The sequence below is a fragment of the Perognathus longimembris genome, chromosome 20 (assembly GCF_023159225.1).
Source record: "Perognathus longimembris pacificus isolate PPM17 chromosome 20, ASM2315922v1, whole genome shotgun sequence".
In the NCBI taxonomy this organism is placed as follows: domain Eukaryota; kingdom Metazoa; phylum Chordata; class Mammalia; order Rodentia; family Heteromyidae; genus Perognathus; species Perognathus longimembris.
The window spans coordinates 24,511,383-24,528,994 of record NC_063180.1 but is presented as its reverse complement, the minus strand read 5'-3'; the positions used below and the strand labels follow the sequence as shown (position 1 = coordinate 24,528,994).

General features: G+C 46.3%; 1 protein-coding gene and 1 pseudogene across 1 annotated transcript; one reads left to right on the top strand and one right to left on the bottom strand.

The window, feature by feature from the left end:
- LOC125339067 overlaps window positions 1-12,131 on the top strand; it is a 69,674-nt pseudogene extending 57,543 nt beyond the window's left edge.
- On the bottom strand, window positions 658-16,505 carry LOC125339063 (vomeronasal type-1 receptor 4-like). The gene is made up of 2 exons (XM_048330156.1): window positions 15,170-16,505; window positions 658-670 (listed from the first exon to the last, which is right to left on the bottom strand). Exon 1 carries the CDS (start codon window positions 16,373-16,375, stop codon window positions 15,416-15,418), a length of 960 nt encoding a protein of 319 aa, XP_048186113.1. The 5' UTR covers window positions 16,376-16,505; the 3' UTR covers window positions 658-670; window positions 15,170-15,415.
- Between the last annotated feature and the right edge of the window lie 1,107 nt (window positions 16,506-17,612).

The window sequence follows — 17,612 nt, the reverse complement described above, 5'->3', positions numbered from 1 at the left end:
CCGAGTTGCAGCTCGCCTGAATAAAGTCTTGCCTTGCTTTTGCATTTCGGAACGTCTGAGTCTCGGTGGCCTTCTTGGTGGTCATTTCGCGACTTGGCATAACAAGTATGAATGAGGCCATGTCCAGTAAGCTCCCCAAGGTCTCCCTCCTTTCCCTCTCTCCCTTCTCTCTTCTTTCATCCCTCCCACCCCTCCTTCCTTCTTTCCTTGTCTCTCCCTTCCTCCCTCCCTCCCTCCCTTCCTTCTTGGTGGGGTATGTTTATACTGCCCAGGCTGGCCTTGGTCCCCTGGCTTAGCCTCTCAAGTAGCAGTGACTATAGGTGTGAACCACCATGCCCAATTAGAAAACTTACGTTTTATTTTTTATTTTATTGTGTCTTTGCTGGTCCTAGGGCTTGAACCCTGGGCCTAGGCACTGTCCTTAAGCTTATTTTGCTCAAGACTAGCATTTTACCACTTGAGCCACAGCAACACTTCTGGCTTTTTAGTGGTTAACTGGAGATGAAAGTCTAACAGACTTTCCTGCCTAGTCTGGCTTTGAACCATAATCCTCTCAGATCTCAGCCTCCTCAACAGTTGGAATTACAAACGGGAGCCACCAGTGCGTGGCTTAATGTCTACTTTTCAACATCATTCTCTCTGTGTGTCCCTGTGTCTCTGTCTCTCTCTCCTCCTCCCCCCTTTCCCCTCCCCAGCCTATCTTTGAGACTAAACATTTATCTGCTATGCTTCCTTAGGCAGTAGACTAAATATCCAGTAAATGAGTTCTGACCTAAGAATTATTTCTACTCAAACTTACCTTCATAGTTCTATCAACTATTTGAAGAGAACTATGTATGACCACACAGTGGATGGGATGAGTTTTTATTTCACTGTTTTTCTCTAATCTGGTGTGAAGCTGCGAGTGCCTCTATATCATACAATTGCATATTCATTCAGTCCATGTCATACAAACATCTTTAGAATCATTGTGTTGTAGTTCATATTCTAGACAGCCATACATCACTGCTTCATTACCTAAATAACTATAGTCAAGGGAACCACCTGCATTTTGGATTTCCCAAAGAGATTCATTCACTTTTTGGATTCCATTTTTTTTTTCTTTTCCCAGTCCTGGGGCTTGAACTCAAGGCCTGAACACTGTCCCTGGCTTCTTTTTTGCTCAGTGCTAGCACTCTGCCACTTGAGCCACAGCGCCACTTCCAGATTTTTCTGTATATATGGTGCTAAGGAGTTGAACCCAGGGCTTCATGTATGCTAGGCAAGCACTCTACTAGGCCACATTTCCAGCCCCACATTTTGGATTTCTTAAAAAGATGCATTCACAGCCAGGCACTAGTGACTCACGACTATAGTCCTAGCTATGCAGGAGGCTGAGATCTGAAGGTTGAGGTTCAAAGCCAGCTTGGGCAGAAAAGTCCATGAGTCTCATTTCTGATTAATCACCCACACAAAAAGCCAGGAGGGGTACCGTGGCTCAAGTGGTAGAGTGCTAACCTTGAACAAAAGCAGTTCAGAGACAATGCCTAGGCCCTGAGTTCAAGCCCCAAGACCAACACACACACACACACACACACACACACACACACACACACAAAGAAATAACAAAGAGGTGAGTTTACATACATTAGTTATACAGGAGTGGGGTTCATGGTGACATTTCCATACACACATAAAATGTATCTCCACCAAACACATTTCCTTCATCATTCTCCCTTACCCTGCTTTAAAAGTACTTTCAACAGATTTTTTGTTGTTGTTGTTTTTGCCAGGCCTGGGGCTTGAACTCGGGGCCTAAGCACTGTCCCTGGCTTCTTTTTGCTCAAGGCTAGCACTCTACCACTTGAGCCACAGCACCACTTCTGGCCTTTTCCATATATGTGGTGCTGAGGATTTGAACCCAGGGCTTCAGATATATGAGACAAGCATTCTTGCCACTGGGCCATATTCCCAGCCTTTCAACAGGTTTTATTGGTCTATTTTCATAGATGCAAACAAAGTATACGATCACATCCATCCTTGTCCACCCTCCTCCTCTTTCTGGTACCCATTCCCCCAATACAACCTGCTTTAGTTTCCTCTCACCCATTAAAAAAAATTCTAGTGCATATATTTGTGGCAGGCAGTTTCACTATGGCATTTTAGACCTGTGAATGTTATCATATTCCAATCAAATTATCCATTTCTAGTGCTTTCTCTTTCCCCATGCACCCATCCTCCTACTGATCCTCAGCCCTCATGGAAAGTTCTCATGACATAGTCACATGTCATTGCAATGTCTTTCAGTGCTTTTCACCCTCCATCATTCTTTCTCCCTCCTCCCTTCCCACCATGCACCTGAAAAGTCTCCGTTACAAAGCACATAGTATCTATGTCACCTTCATGAATCTCTATGTCTCTTGGGTCTACCTTCCATAAGCAAGTGAACACATGCACTAGTTGGCTTGTTGAGCTTAGCTGTCTTGCTCAATATGACAATCTCCGTTTCCATCCACTTTCCTGTAAATGACATGATTTTAATTTTTTTCCATTATGGCTATGTAATATTGGTGGGGTTTTCTTTCTTTGGTCACTTTATGAGCAGAAAGCCAGTGAGCAGGGATCTCGAAACATAAGGATCAAGGGGCTGACAGTGGGATAAGAGGCAGCCAGTAAACTGGTAGTATACTGCTTCCAGAGAGGAGGCTTGAACACAACAGTATCATAAATCGACATCGCAGTATTGCTGAAATACAACAGAATGAAGGAACTTGCCAGCATCAGGATGGTTTGAGTGGCTTTGGCCTCAGGAGAGAGTCTGTGGGCATCTCTGAGGGTGTGAATGTAGCTCACTTGCCTCTGATGCCTGTGTAGGACAAGAAGCATGTAGACACTTGTCCCAGCCATGAGGCCCAGGAACATAACATCTGGAAATGCTAACATAATCGTGCCTTTAGTAACCTTTGATAAGGGACTTTTGGAAGAGCAAAATCCATAGTCCTTTCTCTGGGTAGAATTGTGACTGTGTTGAACAGTCTCTATGTATATAGGGACAAAGATGTTGGTTGTCAAGTTGAAAGCCCAGCACAGAAGGCAGGAGAAACTTACATTCTTCCAAGCTTGCTCTTTGAGCCGCATCCATACCACTGCTCTGGGGCTGATAGTGATTGCCTGAAAACTGCTCAAGAGGCAAGTGGTACAGAGGGAAAGGCCCCGGCCCACCCTGTGGATATAATAGACGAATTTACACCCAGTGTTGTCCAGGGGAAGTATTTTTCCCCACATAAATATCATCTGGGGAACCCATTTAACCAGAAGAACCAAGAAGTTGGCCACGGCCATGTTGGTGAAGATCAGGTGTGTGGGCCTCGGGGCATGGCCTGTACAGGATGTGGGAGCATAATTTGTGAAAAGAAATAAATTCCCCAGGACTCCAATCCCAGCCTGGGCCAGGAAAAGTAGCCCGAGGATGATCTCACCAAAAGGCATTGTCACAAGATCGTGGGAGGACGCTCTGCAGGGAGACCTGAAGGTCATAAAGTTAGGACTTAGTGTAGCTTTGTTCCAGTACCTGAAGTTTTGATAGGAAGTCTTGGTCCCCCAGGAACTCCCTCTTGGGAGGACAAACTCTATTTGTGGGAGGTTAAAGTGGCCACGCAGATTTCCCAACATGGTATGTTTATTGTATACCCATTTAGCTGAGCCAGATAGTTTTCCAATTCTTCATTCACATGTCCATCACATTATCCATAATATAAAGGTGGGTCTGTTGTATGAAGGTTGAGTGGCAAAGACGGCAGCTAAGACATGTCCACCACTTTGACTCCATTAAGGAGAAGAGTCAGATGACACTGGATACAATATACTCTGAAGAGAGGAGGGAGAGTGTGTTGGAAATTAATAAAAAGGGTTACAGGAGAAAAGAAAGGGTGGGGAAAGAGAAGCAACAGAGGAAAAAGCAGCAAACAGTTCCAAGCCTCAGAAGATAAAGAGACAGAGAGATGGAAAGACACAGACGTTAGAGAGAAACAGAGAGACAGCCAAAGACACACAGAGAGACAGCAGAGAGGAAGGTGAAGACTAATTACAAGGAAAATGGCCTCATAAGTGAAAATAGCAATGCAGAAACACAGAAATACACTAAGTCAAGGTAACATGATACCTTCAAAGTGAACAACTCTATCATCACAAGCACTAACAGTATGTTTTCTGTAAACCAGACAAAAGACACAGTCCTGTTATTTTTGAGGGGACAGTTGTGTGCAAGCCCTGTCACCATACTTATCAGTCAGGGAGCTATTGCCTTCTACTCCTTCCTCAGTGGTTGAGAGGTGGAGACACCCGGTCTGGGGCCTATCGACCCTCAAGTGTATAGGAAGAGTCAGCAAAGGGCTGATACTTTACCTGGCTCCAGAGACTGGAATCTTAATCAATGGTGATTTTTAAGTCATACCTTTCAGAAGTGAAGACAAGAAAGAAAATAAACAATAGTACAACTTCATGATGACATACAGCTATCAAATCTCTCAAAGCCATCTACATTGTGAATGTATCTGTGAGATGAAGACTAGAACTGTGTGTGTGTGTGTGTGTGTGTACATGCGTGTGTATGAAGGAAACAGGACAAAAGCTAAGGATTCTAAACACCTACCTAGAATGTGTCACCTCATTGATCAGCTCCCACTTTTAGGTGCACAGCAAGTAAGAGCATGGCAACCTTCAGGCCCAGACTCAGACTCAGGCTGGCTTCACTCCCATGCTGCCCAGCACCTCTCTTCTTGCCTGTTGTGCACGGCACTCTATCTATCAATCTATCGGTCCAAAACAAGTCCAGGGCTGTGGGGAGATCGTTTCTTGAAGCCCAGGTCCTCTCCTGCCCTCTAAGTTTACCAACTTAGTGATTGAAACCCAATCCCCCAAATAAGACAGGCATCTGAGCCACAAGGAAACACTCACCAGGGTTGATCTCAGGCTTAGAGCTGTGGCCATTGATGAACACAGGCTGTCTGGATCCCACACAGTTATAGATTGTGAGGTTCACTGAGTTGATTCCCTGAGGATGAGCTCATCTCCCTATCCAGAGCCATCATTACCCTGTCACCAGTCAGGGCACTGACAAGTCCTGCAGAGAGACCATGGAGGAAGAAGCAGCTTTAAAAGAAGGTCCCTGGGGTCATTAAGCCATGAGCTAATTAAAACAATTAGAAACTTCTCTGAGGCCACAGCAGTGAGCACTCAGGGGTGAGAAGTATAGAAGGCACTCCGTGCCTTGAGAGACCAGGTTCTCCAAAGTGGATCTTCGCCTCCATTCCCCACTTCCCTTAGTGACCCAGGATGTTCAAGCTGGACCCTGGGCTCTAGTGCCTCCCTGGTGAGGTCACAGCTCCAGCAGGCATTGGGGAGAGCTCAGGCAAGCGCTATTTTCACATCTCTCAGTGGGCGCTGGAAGTCCTTGGCCAGCCACTGCTCAGAGAATCCCTAGATTCGTTCCTTGACCTGGACTGGGGCCAAGGCAGCACAAAGAAAAGTGATGCCACTTGCCACTCCTGACGACATGTTCAGTACTTCTTGAATCCCTGCTATGAATAATAACTCACAAATGGAATCAAGAAGAGACAGTTCTTACTGTTCCACTTACTCTTATCTTTCTACTCAGGATTTTGTTTTCATCCTTCTTTCTTCCTTTTCCTCTTGCTTCTTCTTTCTTGTTGTCCTGGGGCTTGAACTCAGGGTCTGGACACTTTCTCTATGCTTTTTCACTCAAGGTTAGCACTCTCCCAGTTGAGCCACAGCTCCACTTCTGGCTTTTTTGGTGGTTCTTTGGAGATTAATGTCTCATGGACTTTCCTTGTTTGGGTTGGCTTCAAACTGTGATCCTCACAGTTTATTCTCCAGAGTAGCTAGGATTATATGTGTGAGCCCTTGGCACCCAGCTGTAATCATAACTTTGTCACTGAAGGAAAAGGGGTAGTGGAAAGAAATCCTAAGGTTCAGTATTATCCCTCCCCAATTCCATTCTTCAGGTGGAGTGCACATTCCTGTGTAGGCCTGCAGTGAAGGGGCTGAGAGAAGAATATGAGTGGAGGCAGTGTTAGAAACTTGCAGTCTGTTCAGTCCTCTGGATGAGGCAGTCTAGATGAGCAGATTGGGAAATACATGGTTTGTCATTAAAGGTTTCCCCCTCCCTTGTTTTTTCTTCTTCACATAAATGCTCATACTTGCATTTCCAATACCCAAAATACAGAACCCAAATGTGAGATGATTGAACATATTTTGGAATACCCATGCAATGGAATAGCAAAAAAAAAAAAAAAAAAAAAAAGGCAAATTATTAAGAACATGAATTTGAAGATAATCAGTTTTTTTTACAAAAACTTGATAATTTAAATGTATTTTTTTCTTTTCATTTCTTTTATTTACGTGGTACTAAGCAATCAAACCCAGGGCCTTATGCATGCTAGGCAAGCACTGTACCATTAAGCCACATTCCCAGCCCCAGGCTATATTTTAAAATAAGATAGCAGGTGTAATTCTACTCGCCAAAGGCAGTGTCAGAAGTCTACTTAGGGTTTTTGTTGTTTTGTTTTGTTGGGCACTTGGAATATGGTCACGGTTTTGGAATGACCTTCGCCGTGACCACACATCCATCGTTTCTGTACGTTTGGTAACGAACCACGTCCCTTAAACTATTTCACTCGTTTTCCTTCTAAAGTCATTTCCATCAGCCAGGTCCACTCACAGCTCCCCAGATAATGTAGTTTTGGAGGGTATTTATTTGTTTGTTTATTTTCCGTTTCGTATTGACACGACCTATTATAAAACGTCCATCTCTCCACTCCCTGTCAGGTCTTTCCAGACGGTTTCGGGGACGGCTGCGCGTGGCGTCCGGCGGCTCCTCCCGCTTTCCGTAGGTCACATGACTCACCGAGCCTTTCAAAGATGGCGGCCCCCAGGGAGCCGGGCGAAACGCCGGCGCGGGATTGTTACGTCATAAAAGCAAGCGGGAAGTCCACCTTCCTTTCTCTTCCGAAACGTAGCGGATTCGCTGCCGCCGGCCCTTTATTGCTGGGGACGGCTGAGCGCGGGCGCCGGACGTGGAAGACGTTCCAAAAGTTCATTTCTGCCCTGAAGGCGCCGAGGGGGTGAGGAGCTTGTGGTGGCTGTCGTGGCCAAGCCTGGCCGGCGCTGTTCTCTGCCCCTCTCCCCCTCCCCAGACGCAGACACACACACACACACACACGCGCGCGCGCGTGTGCTTTTAATCTTTCTATCAACTTTACTGAATATTTGCTTTGGACATTTCCTTCAGGCACTAATGTTCTAGAGTTCATGTTAATGAATTATTTTTTTAATTGTGCTTGTGACTCATATGTGTTGCTCTTCTGTTTACCACTTTTTTTTTTTTTTTTGGTATTGAAGTGTGTGTACAAACAGAATAGGTAAAGGCATTTAAAGAGATATGAGGGTAACATAGCTTAAAGGAAAAGTTTATAGCCCCTTACTGTTCATAAGACCCATTTCTAAAATGAATCTGAGAATCACCTATGGATGGGGCGTGGTGCTTGGCAGATTTTCTGTTGCGATCTCCTGTTGTACATTCGCCCTAATGCCATGCTTCACAGAAGAAAGGCATTCTTCCCACACCATCAGGGACTTTGGCTTCCTTGGCTTGAGGTACAAGATCCTCTGAGAACTCAAATAAAGAAGCAGAATTATTGTGGGTCATGCACTGCAAGTGGGACTGAACCCTGAAATTGCTGTGCTCTTGAACTTACAGGTCCTACCTACCCTGGAAAGAGTCAAAAAGTGAATGAAGAAGCAGGTGGTCTCAGGACCTAGATACCACTTTTGAAGACACTCTTCACTGGTGACTGCGATTTCTGACTAGAATACTAACTAGGGTGTGTCTAGAAGACAAAAAAACACCCCCAAACTGATGGCCATTTCTTTAAACAGAAGAAAATGATCAATGCTCAGGTGATTTCTGGTCTTGTTTTATTCTCTCATTTATTTGCTAATGAACTTGTGCTTGTTTTAAAAAAAAATGACTTCAAAATGTCTAGAGAGAAATGAACTTAGCTTGTAACTCCAAGATCCTGGTAAAATAGGATCAGGAGTATGGTGTTGCTCACTACCAAGTACCTGGAGATCATTCCATGACAATGTATTCAAACGATAATTGGCTTGGGGACACAGACTCTGTCCTTTATGTTCCTTATGAACCAATACTGGGAAAAGTCACATTAGCAGGACTGTGTTGTTCCAGGCATCGCTGACCCTGGAGGATGTGGTCGTGGCATTCAGCTGGGAGGAGTGGCAGCTCCTGGGCCCTATGCAGAAAGACCTGTATCGGGACGTGATGCTGGAGAACTACAGCAGCCTGGTGTCCGTGGGTAAGGATAGCAGCCCTGGGTCGCTCAGTGGGGGTCCCAGATGGTGTTTTCTCCTTTAAGAGATGCTGAGTGAGACTCTCAGATCTTGCAAGTGGTAGCTTTTTGGTTTCAGATAAAAGTGTGTAATGTGCTCTCTCCTAAGAGAAAAGCTTCTGCTTTCAGATGCAAGCATTGTCTAATTCTTAAATACAACCCTCTCTCTTACGATGTGGCTCAGTCACTGTGTTCAAGTCTTTTCTCATTCACACAAACAGGGTGCCAAGTCAGTAAGCCTGATGTCCTCTCGAAGCTGGAACGAGGTGAAGATCCGTGGACAAGGGAGAAAAAGCCCAGGGGTATCTGCCCAGGTGAGCAAGTGAGAGCCGGCAAGATGTGTGAGCACACACCGTGTCCTCATTGGAGAGAGCACTGTGTGGAGTCTCAGGGCACAGAAACTACAGAGAGAGCGCTGCATGGGGTCTCAGGGCACATAAACTACAGAGAGAGCACTGTGTGGAGTCTCAGGGCGCAGAAACTACAGAGAGCGCTGTGTGGGGTCTCAGGGCACAGAAACTACCTCCAGACATCCCTCTCCCTATCTCAAAAGGAAATGTACCCCCATTTGTTCTTGGAGATCTGGTCCTTCCTATGTCTTGTTCTCTACTTAATTTCCTTTTTCCTTTGACTCTATCACAGTTTTATCATATATATATATATATATATATATATATATATATTAGATCAGTTCTTTTCTTCTGGTTATGTGGTGCTGAGGAATCAAACCAGGGCTTCATGCATGCTAGGCAAGCACTCTGCCACTAAGCCACATTCCCAGCCTAGATCAGTTCTATTAGGTTCTGCCTGTTCCTTCCACCCTTCCCTGAGTGACATTTCACCTTCCTGACCTATACTCCCTGTAGACATGGATTTGTCACTCTCTCTGATTGGGGATTTCCTGTCCCGTAGGGAAAAGCACATCCCTCTCCCACATCCATCCTCACCTAACCTGATCTGATTCTGCACTTGCTACTTTCCCATCCACTTGGAGGCTCTTTAGTAGTCATGCTTTCTATTCACTACGTTGTTTTCCAGTCTTCAGAGGAACTACAATTACCTGAGGAGTTGCTTTCATACTGTTACAGAAATATAACTAGGAACCATATTTTACTTTTCCCTTATGGTGTTAGGGATCAAACCCAGGACCTCTTGTGTGATAAACATGCATTATACCACTAAGCTATATATCCCTAGCCCTAAAGTCATTTTGACAAACACCAATGAACTGTAAAGGTTTTCTTCCACAAATGTCATGCAACTGATTCATTGCTGTCTTCTCCCCTAGAAAATGGCAGAACTGAAAAAGATCAAAGGATGCTGAAAAGTGTGAGACTTCTCCATGAAGCAGATGCGCATGGAAATGTAGTTCTTCCAGGCAAAAGTCACTCCCCTTCCAGGAAAAATGGTGATATGCTTGGGTTATATGTAAAAACTTTGAGACCAAACTTAAGTTTAATCAATCAGAAGAAAAACTGTGTAAGTAAGAATACTCCTAAATTTAAGGAATACATGAAATCACATGGGAACGAGAAATGTGAGGTTGTCCAATCTGAAGTTAATTTCCCAGTAAGTGGAAAACCTGCTAACCATAAGACACAAGTCATCGAGCACGGTGAAATCGAGAAAGCTCATGCATGTGGTGAATGCGGAAAAGCCTTTGTCAAGAAGTCCAAGCTTACTGAGCATGCGCGAGTTCACACAGGAGAGAAGCCATATGGATGCAATATCTGTGAAAAAATATTCTCCAGGAAGACCAGGCTCAACGAACACCAGAGAATCCATGAAACAGAGAATTCACTCACGTGCAGTGACTGTGGAAAAGCCTTCACTCTGAAAAGCCGTCTGGATGAACACCGGCGAACTCACACTGGAGAAAAACCCTTTGTGTGCAGTGAATGTGGGAAAGCGTTCTCACGCAAGCGGAATCTCCTGGTCCATCAGCGGAATCATACAGGAGAGAAGTTGTACGTGTGCAGTGAGTGCGGGAAGGGCTTCGCTGGGAAGAGCATGCTCCTCATCCATCAGCGCACTCACACGGGAGAGAAGCCCTTCGTGTGTGCAGAATGTGGGAAGGGCTTCACTACCAAGCACTACGCCATTGTACATCAACGAAACCATACTGGTGAGAAGCCTTATGTGTGCAGCGAGTGTGGCAAAGGCTTCTCCCTGAAGAGTCGTCTGACTGAACATCAGCGGACGCACACAGGAGAAAAACCCTATGCATGCAATGAATGTGGAAAAGCCTTCCCCAGGAAGAGTAACCTCATGGTCCATGAGAAATACCATACGGTGGAGAAGCCACACCTGTGTACTGAGTGTGGGAAGGGCTTCACTGTGAAGAGCATGCTCATCCTGCACCAGCGCACCCACACAGGAGAAAAGCCCTACGTCTGCAGTGTGTGTGGCAAAGGTTTTGCCTTTAAGAGCAATCTCGTCGTACACCAGCGCACCCACACTGGAGAGAGACCATTCAAGTGCAGTGAGTGTGGGAAAGGCTTTATGGTGAATAGCGGCCTGCTGCTCCATCAGCGCACTCACACGGGAGAGAAGCCCTATCGGTGCAACAAGTGTGGAAAAGGTTTTGCCTTTAAGAGCAATCTTGCTGTGCACCAGCGCACCCACACTGGAGAGAAGCCCTTTGTGTGTGGAGAATGTGGGAAAGGCTTCACTATGAAGCGCTATCTCGTGGGACACCAGCAGATGCATGTCGGAGAAAAGTCCTACATCTGTACCGAGTGTGGGAAAGGCTTCGCTAAGGAAACAGACCTCACACTTCATAAGCAAGTTCACACGGGAGAGAAGCCATATGCTTGTGATGAATGTGGGAAAGGGTTCACTGTGAAAAGCCGCCTGAGAGTTCACTACCGAACTCACACAGGCGAGAAGCCCTTCGTATGCAGTGAATGTGGGAAGAGGTTCTCCTCAAAGAGGAATCTCATTGCACATCAGCGAAACCATAATGGAGATAAACCCTAACCATGCAGAAAACAGGGCCAACCATCACAAGACTTCATTCAGGATATGCTTCCTTTATGTGTGTTGAGTGTGGAAATTTTACTCACACATGGTCAGTCTTGTTACCTCCCAGGAATTTACACGAGACAAACTATTAATGTGATCAGCAGGGAAAACCCTCCAATATGAATTTAGTCTTTGAATTCCTTGACTCAATGAAGAGAGAAGAGAGCGACTGGGGGTGACTTCTCACTCCTTTGTCAAGATTCAGTAAGATGACAGTGCATACAAGCAATAAGTATAAGTCAAGGTACATATATCCTTGACACAATCTGATCTGAACTCAACAGACAAATATAGTGAGGAAGGAAACCAGTTAGCACTTGGTTCTCATTGCGTGTGAGTGTGCTCCTGGCACACACAAACGTAGTTAGTGGGTAGTGTCTTGTTACCAGAGGGCGAATCCTCAGGAAATGGAAGCAATTTGCATAGGAGTAAAGCTTAATATAGAGAATGTACTAGTGCCTTCAGTGACTACTTCACCTTGCCCATCAAATGTAGAAAGTCTCTCAAATAGAGTTAAGACAAGAAGATCTTGAGGGAATAAAGTCTATCTTGAGGTAAATATAAATGAGAAAACATGGGAAGAAAGACCAAATAGATCAGTGGTAAGCTCATACGCAGAGATGATGTGATGATCATAGAAGCTCCTGTGCCCAGAAATATAACCTTGTTCACAAATAGTTCACAATGGACAAAAAAATTCAAATTCACAATACATAATAAACCATTTTTAAGTGCAATTAGTATGGTTTAAAAAATGTTTAGTATTAAATGATGGAACTCAGGTCCTTGTATAGATAAGCATGTATGCCATTATACAGCTTTGGGTCCCGCCCATACCATTAGTCCTTTGTTTTCTTTCAACACTAAGGTCAGAACTCTGAGCATTATGCTTGCTCATGAGACAACCCTGGTACTTGATCCACAGCCCCATTCCCTTTGCTTTTAGTTTATTTTTCAGATAGAGTCTCACATTTGGGGGGCCAGCCTTGGCTTACAATCCTAATTCTGCCTCCCATATAGCTGAGATTACAGACATACACCACCATGCTGGGCTTCTGTTGTCATGACTGTCCTCTTGGAATTTTCTTGGCACTCATGTCAAAAACTCTGAGCCACAGGCTCACACCTATGATCTTCACTACTCAGGATACAGAGATCTGAGAATTGTGGTTTGAAGCCAGCCTGGACAGGAAACTCCAATTACCTACCAAGAGCCAGGAGTGGAGCTGTGGCTCAAGAGGTTGAGTGCTAGCTATGGGAACAAAACAAACTCAGGACTTGGTCCAGGCTCTAAGTTTAAGCCTGCCCAGTACAGGCACAAACACAAAAACTGAGCCAAATAGTTCACTCATTTCTAGTTCCCTCCTTGCTATGGGCCCAACCATTACTACATTATGTGACTTATTTTCCCCAAGGTCCCAACCCTGACTGTAACATAAACTTCTCCTATCCATACTTTCTCTCTAGTCTGTAATGGCCAGATTCATGCAGTACTAGTTTACTAAAAGCCCTTTTGGGTTTCAAGACAGCTTCTGACAAGCCCCTTTCTTTGGGTTTCTGCTTAGCACTTGAACTTTGCTGGCTTCCAGGGTCAGATACCTACAGCTTCAACTCCTAATTGTATGGTTTTTTTTTTCTTGTATTTTGTTTTGTTTTGTTTTTTGCTTGCTTGCTTCAGTGTGTGGAAAGCCAACCGTTTTCTGCAAGACTGGAAGCGCAGGGAAGAGGCGATTTCAGTGGACAACTGGTTCTCAAACCTCCCAATTTGCATTTTGTACGGCAGACCTCAAATAGGGCCGCCCCCATGTGCATAGCTAAACGGCCATATTCACTGGCAAGGGAGCCAGTACGCCTTCAAGTATTTCCAGACCCTCCGAGGCCGCCGTAGTCGGCCCGGGACCGAGCGCCGCGGTCACGGTTTGGGTTGCTTTCTCAGTCTTCTTTGAGGGAGAGAGAACGTCTCTCCGGGGGCCCCGAGCCCCACGCGCGCACAGAAGCCCGGGTCAGTCAGTCAGCGTGGCGCCCTCGCAGGCGCCTCCTGGGGGCCTGCAGGCCTCCTAGAAAGCCGGGGCGTGGTCCTCGTGGCACAGTCAGCGGGGCCGGCAGCCCACGGGGGCGCTCACAGGAAAGGAGCCCTGTGTTCGGAGCGAACGCGGCTGGGCCGCCAGCCGTGCGTGACGTCTTGTTCGGTGTCGCCGGAAACCCCTAGGGAGAAGGGCACGCCCCTCCCGGCGCGGAACCCGTGTCCGCCGCCGCCGGGCGCGTGCGGGTAGAGTGCGGGGTGCGGGGTGTGGGCGCGGGCGCCCCTGCCGCGCGAACGCCCCGTGGGTGCGGACGCGCGCGGGCAGAGCCTGTCGTGGGAAGACCAGACGGGAAAGGAAGCCTCCGCTCGCCCGCGAGGAGGAAGTGTGTTCTGCGGATTCTTAAGTCAGTGTCAGCCATGGTGCTGTGATTGAGAGCCCACAGGCTGAGGGGGCCGGGGGGACAGCCTGGGTGGGTGGAGGGGGGGGGGCGATGGCAAGATGCCATGCTCACTCCCCTGGGGGACAGGGGACGAGTCCCTGGAAAGCAGAAACTGCGGATTTGTAGAACTTCGCCACGTTGTACAGAGGAGACTAGGAAAGGAGTCACCTGGTTTGTGTAACAAGTACTAGGTTGGTGCTTGCCTGACCCGGAGCCCAGGTCGCCATGGTGACCAGCATAGGGAAAGTGCCCGGTAGGCTCTTGGAGCAAGCACTGAGTCTGCTGGATTATATCTTTACCTTGTGGTACTGTTCCACTGCGGCTAAACTAGCCACAAGTTATGAATATCCACTCTAAGGAGATGGAGGGGCTGGACCAGGCACCGGTGGCCCACACCCATAATCAATCCCCTCTGTTCAGGAGGCTGAGATCTGAGGATCAAGGTTCAAAGCCAGCTCAGGCAGAAAAGCCCGTCAGATTTATCTATAATTAAATATGAAAAAGCTAGAAGTGAGGCTGTGGTGGTACAATGCCAGCTTTGAACAACGAAGCCAAGAGAGAGTTTGTGGCCCAGAGTTCATTCCCCAGAGTTAGCATGCTTCCTCCCCTCTCCCCCCCCACAGAATACAGTGTTCAAAAAGCACATCTTGAGTGAGGGGGAGGGCTGCTGTTTATTGCACTTAGCATCTTAGAGCACAAAGTTATTTGTGTGTTGTGTCTATTTTGCAAAAGTAGGGTTTGAAGTCAAGGCCTACACTTGCTAAGCAAGCATGCTTTAGCATTCCCATTCCCACCCCAGCACGTTTGCTTTAACTGCTTTTCAGTATCTTGCACGTTTTACCAGGCTAACCTCACACTATATGATCTTCCTACCTAGGCCCCTGTTGTAGCTGGGATTACACGTGTGAACTCTGACTCCTGTCCTATAAAGCTGTTTATTCTTGGCTGTGTGTGTGCTGGTCCTGAGCTTTTCTTCTCAAGGGCAGCCCTTTGTCTTGTTTTGTTTTTTTAAATGCTTATGCTTCCCTCTCAAAGAGATGGCAAATCCTGGCACTGTCGTCCAGTGTGAGGATGTCTACCATCATAGACATTACAGACAGCAAAGTTCTGATATGTGGTGATAATCTGCCACCATTTCTAGAATCACACCAAACGACATTCAGTACCCGCTAAGAGGACCCGGGCACTGCCTGGCTTGGCCCCACTTGGTACTAGCTCAAGACATCCTGATACCTGTTAGGGTTTACTTTAGAAAAGCAACTAACTTCCCCTAAAACTTTCTCCTTTTTTTTTCCTCCCCATTTTGTTAAACCATGAGTTAGAGTTGTTTAAAGGAGTTGGGCCATTGGAATCCTCCCCTCTACATACCATACTTTAATAAATAGGCTTGTGCATATCTGCATATGATTGTATATATTTATTTACATATATGTTTATAATCTAGGCCTAACTTCTACACACAGGACGAAATGCACATCCTTTGTCTGACATACTAGTCTATGTTCATTTCTCCACAGGGGTGACTAAAACGACTGAATAAAAAGGACGTGAACCATGCAGTCCCTCATCCTCCTGACAAAGGATTTTGTGTTTCTTTTCAAGCCAGAGCAAGGCCTGGCTCTCCGGATGTGGTGCTTCAGGAGAATGAAGGGACTCAGTGTGGGGAAACACATTGAGATCAGGGTGTTGAGGTTTATCAGCCACCCGCTGGGGCTTGAGCAAAATGCAACCCAAATGCTTAGGATGGAGGAGACTGTGTATAAGATTATAAAGGTGGAGCCCAGGGTTAGGATGCTGTGGACGGCTCGGAACTCAGGGGACACCCTGGGGTAGGCTTGGGGGCCATGAAGGTATTGAACTTGCTTCACGTGCTTGGTTAGAAAAAGAACCATGGCGCCACTGGCCACAGTTATGAGCACAGAAAAGCAAAGCTCAGGGAAGAGGAGGAGCGCGGTATACATGGCGCGCATGGTTTCATCACTGCATTCCGAGCCGCAGTATTGGAAATCTCTTTTCTTGGTCCTGTTGGTGAGGATCCACTTGCTGTGTGCGTACAAAGGGAAGCTCATGTTGAGCACCAGGTGCAGGGCCCAGCAAAGGTTGACACAGAAGCTGATAGAACTCTCGAGTCTTAGATCCTTGAGGCAGGAGTTGTTTTGGCTGATGGTGACAGCCTGGCAGACACCCAGGAGGCACGTGGTGCTGATAGCCACACTCCTGCCCACCCTCTGAATGTAAAAGAAAACTTTGCAGCCCAGGTCATCGAGGAAATGTTTCCATCCAAAAGCTGCAATGGAGAGGGGAACTCCGTTAAAGAGAAGGGTCAGGGAGTTGGCTAGAACAAGGTGCTTGAGAATGAGGTCGGTGGGCTTTTGTAGGCATTGATCATGTTGAAGACAATAAAAGAGAGAGAAATTTCCCAGAATGCCAATAAGAGTCTGTGATAAGAGCGTGGTCCCCATGGTGGGGGTCCTGAAGGTCATCCTGTCTCTCAGCTCACTTTCCTTTTAGCTGTGGACAGCCTCTGACGAAAATAGTCCATGAAAAGCTTCGGCTGATCTGGGTGCTGGTGGCTCACGCCTGTAATCCTAAGTACTCAGGAAGGTGAAGTCTGAGTATCATGGTTTAAAGCCAGGCTGGGCAGGAAGGTCTGTGAGCTTCTCCGGAATGACCAGTTTTTTTCTTTTTTAATAGTCAGAAATGAAGCTGTGGGTCAACTGCTACAGCACCCACCTTGAGCCAAAAAAGTTCAATGTCAGTGCCTAGGCTCTGAGTTCAAGTCCTTGTACTGGCACAAGAAAAATTTAAAGAAACCAAAACTTGTATAGCCAAGGTGGGGTGTTGTGGATCTGAGGTCCCCACAAGCTACTTGAGAAGTGAGGGCTTCAGGATTTCTTGAGCTCAAGAGTTAAAGCCCCGCCTGACAAACACAGAAACACCCAGTGTGTGTGTGTGTGTGTGTGTGTGTGTGTGTGTGTGTGTGTGTGTGTGTGTGTGTGTGTTGTTCCTGAGGCTCAAATTCAAGGCCTAGGCATTGTCCCTGGTCTTTTTTTTTCTCAAGGCTGACACTACCACTTCAGCTGTATCTCTATATAGGTCCAGCTTTTTGGTGGTTAAGTCTCAGACTTTCCTGCTCACGCTGTCTTTGAACCACAATCCATAGATCACAGCCTCCTCAGTAGCTGAGATTGCAAGTGTGTGCCTCTACCCAGTTTGTTCTCTAAATATTTTGGCAGGGGTATCAACTTTTATTGCATGCTCCAGTGAGATTGATAAATAAGATTGATAGATACACAGCTGGGTGGTGGGAAAGGCTGTTGTGCTTCCTAGAAAAGTCAGCATTAAGGATGAGTTGAGGCAAGCCTGGAGACGCAGTGAAAAACAAAGAGTGAGTGGGGAATATCACAGATCAACACTGCTAAAACAAACTGCTATTAATCACATTGGGGGGGGGGGGAGGATCTCCAGCACTGCTGTACTGCACAATCACTTCCAGATGGATTTCTGATCTAAAATTTAAAGGCAACTAATAGAATTTTTAGACCAGTGAAAATATTCCTGTGGTCTACGATAAGAAAGAAATGTTTATTAAAGAACATGAAATGGTTAGGGATTTAGCTCAGTGGAAGAACACTAGCTACCCAAGTTCAAGGCCCTGAGTTTGGTCCTCCACTGTGCAAGAGAATAAATAGAAATAAGCTAAATGCACAATGCACTTAC

What these genes read in the sequence shown, in the direction of transcription:
- LOC125339063 (XM_048330156.1), bottom strand. Translation starts at nt 16,375, where the DNA reads ATGACCTTCAGGACCCCCACCATGGGGACCACGCTCTTATCACAGACT.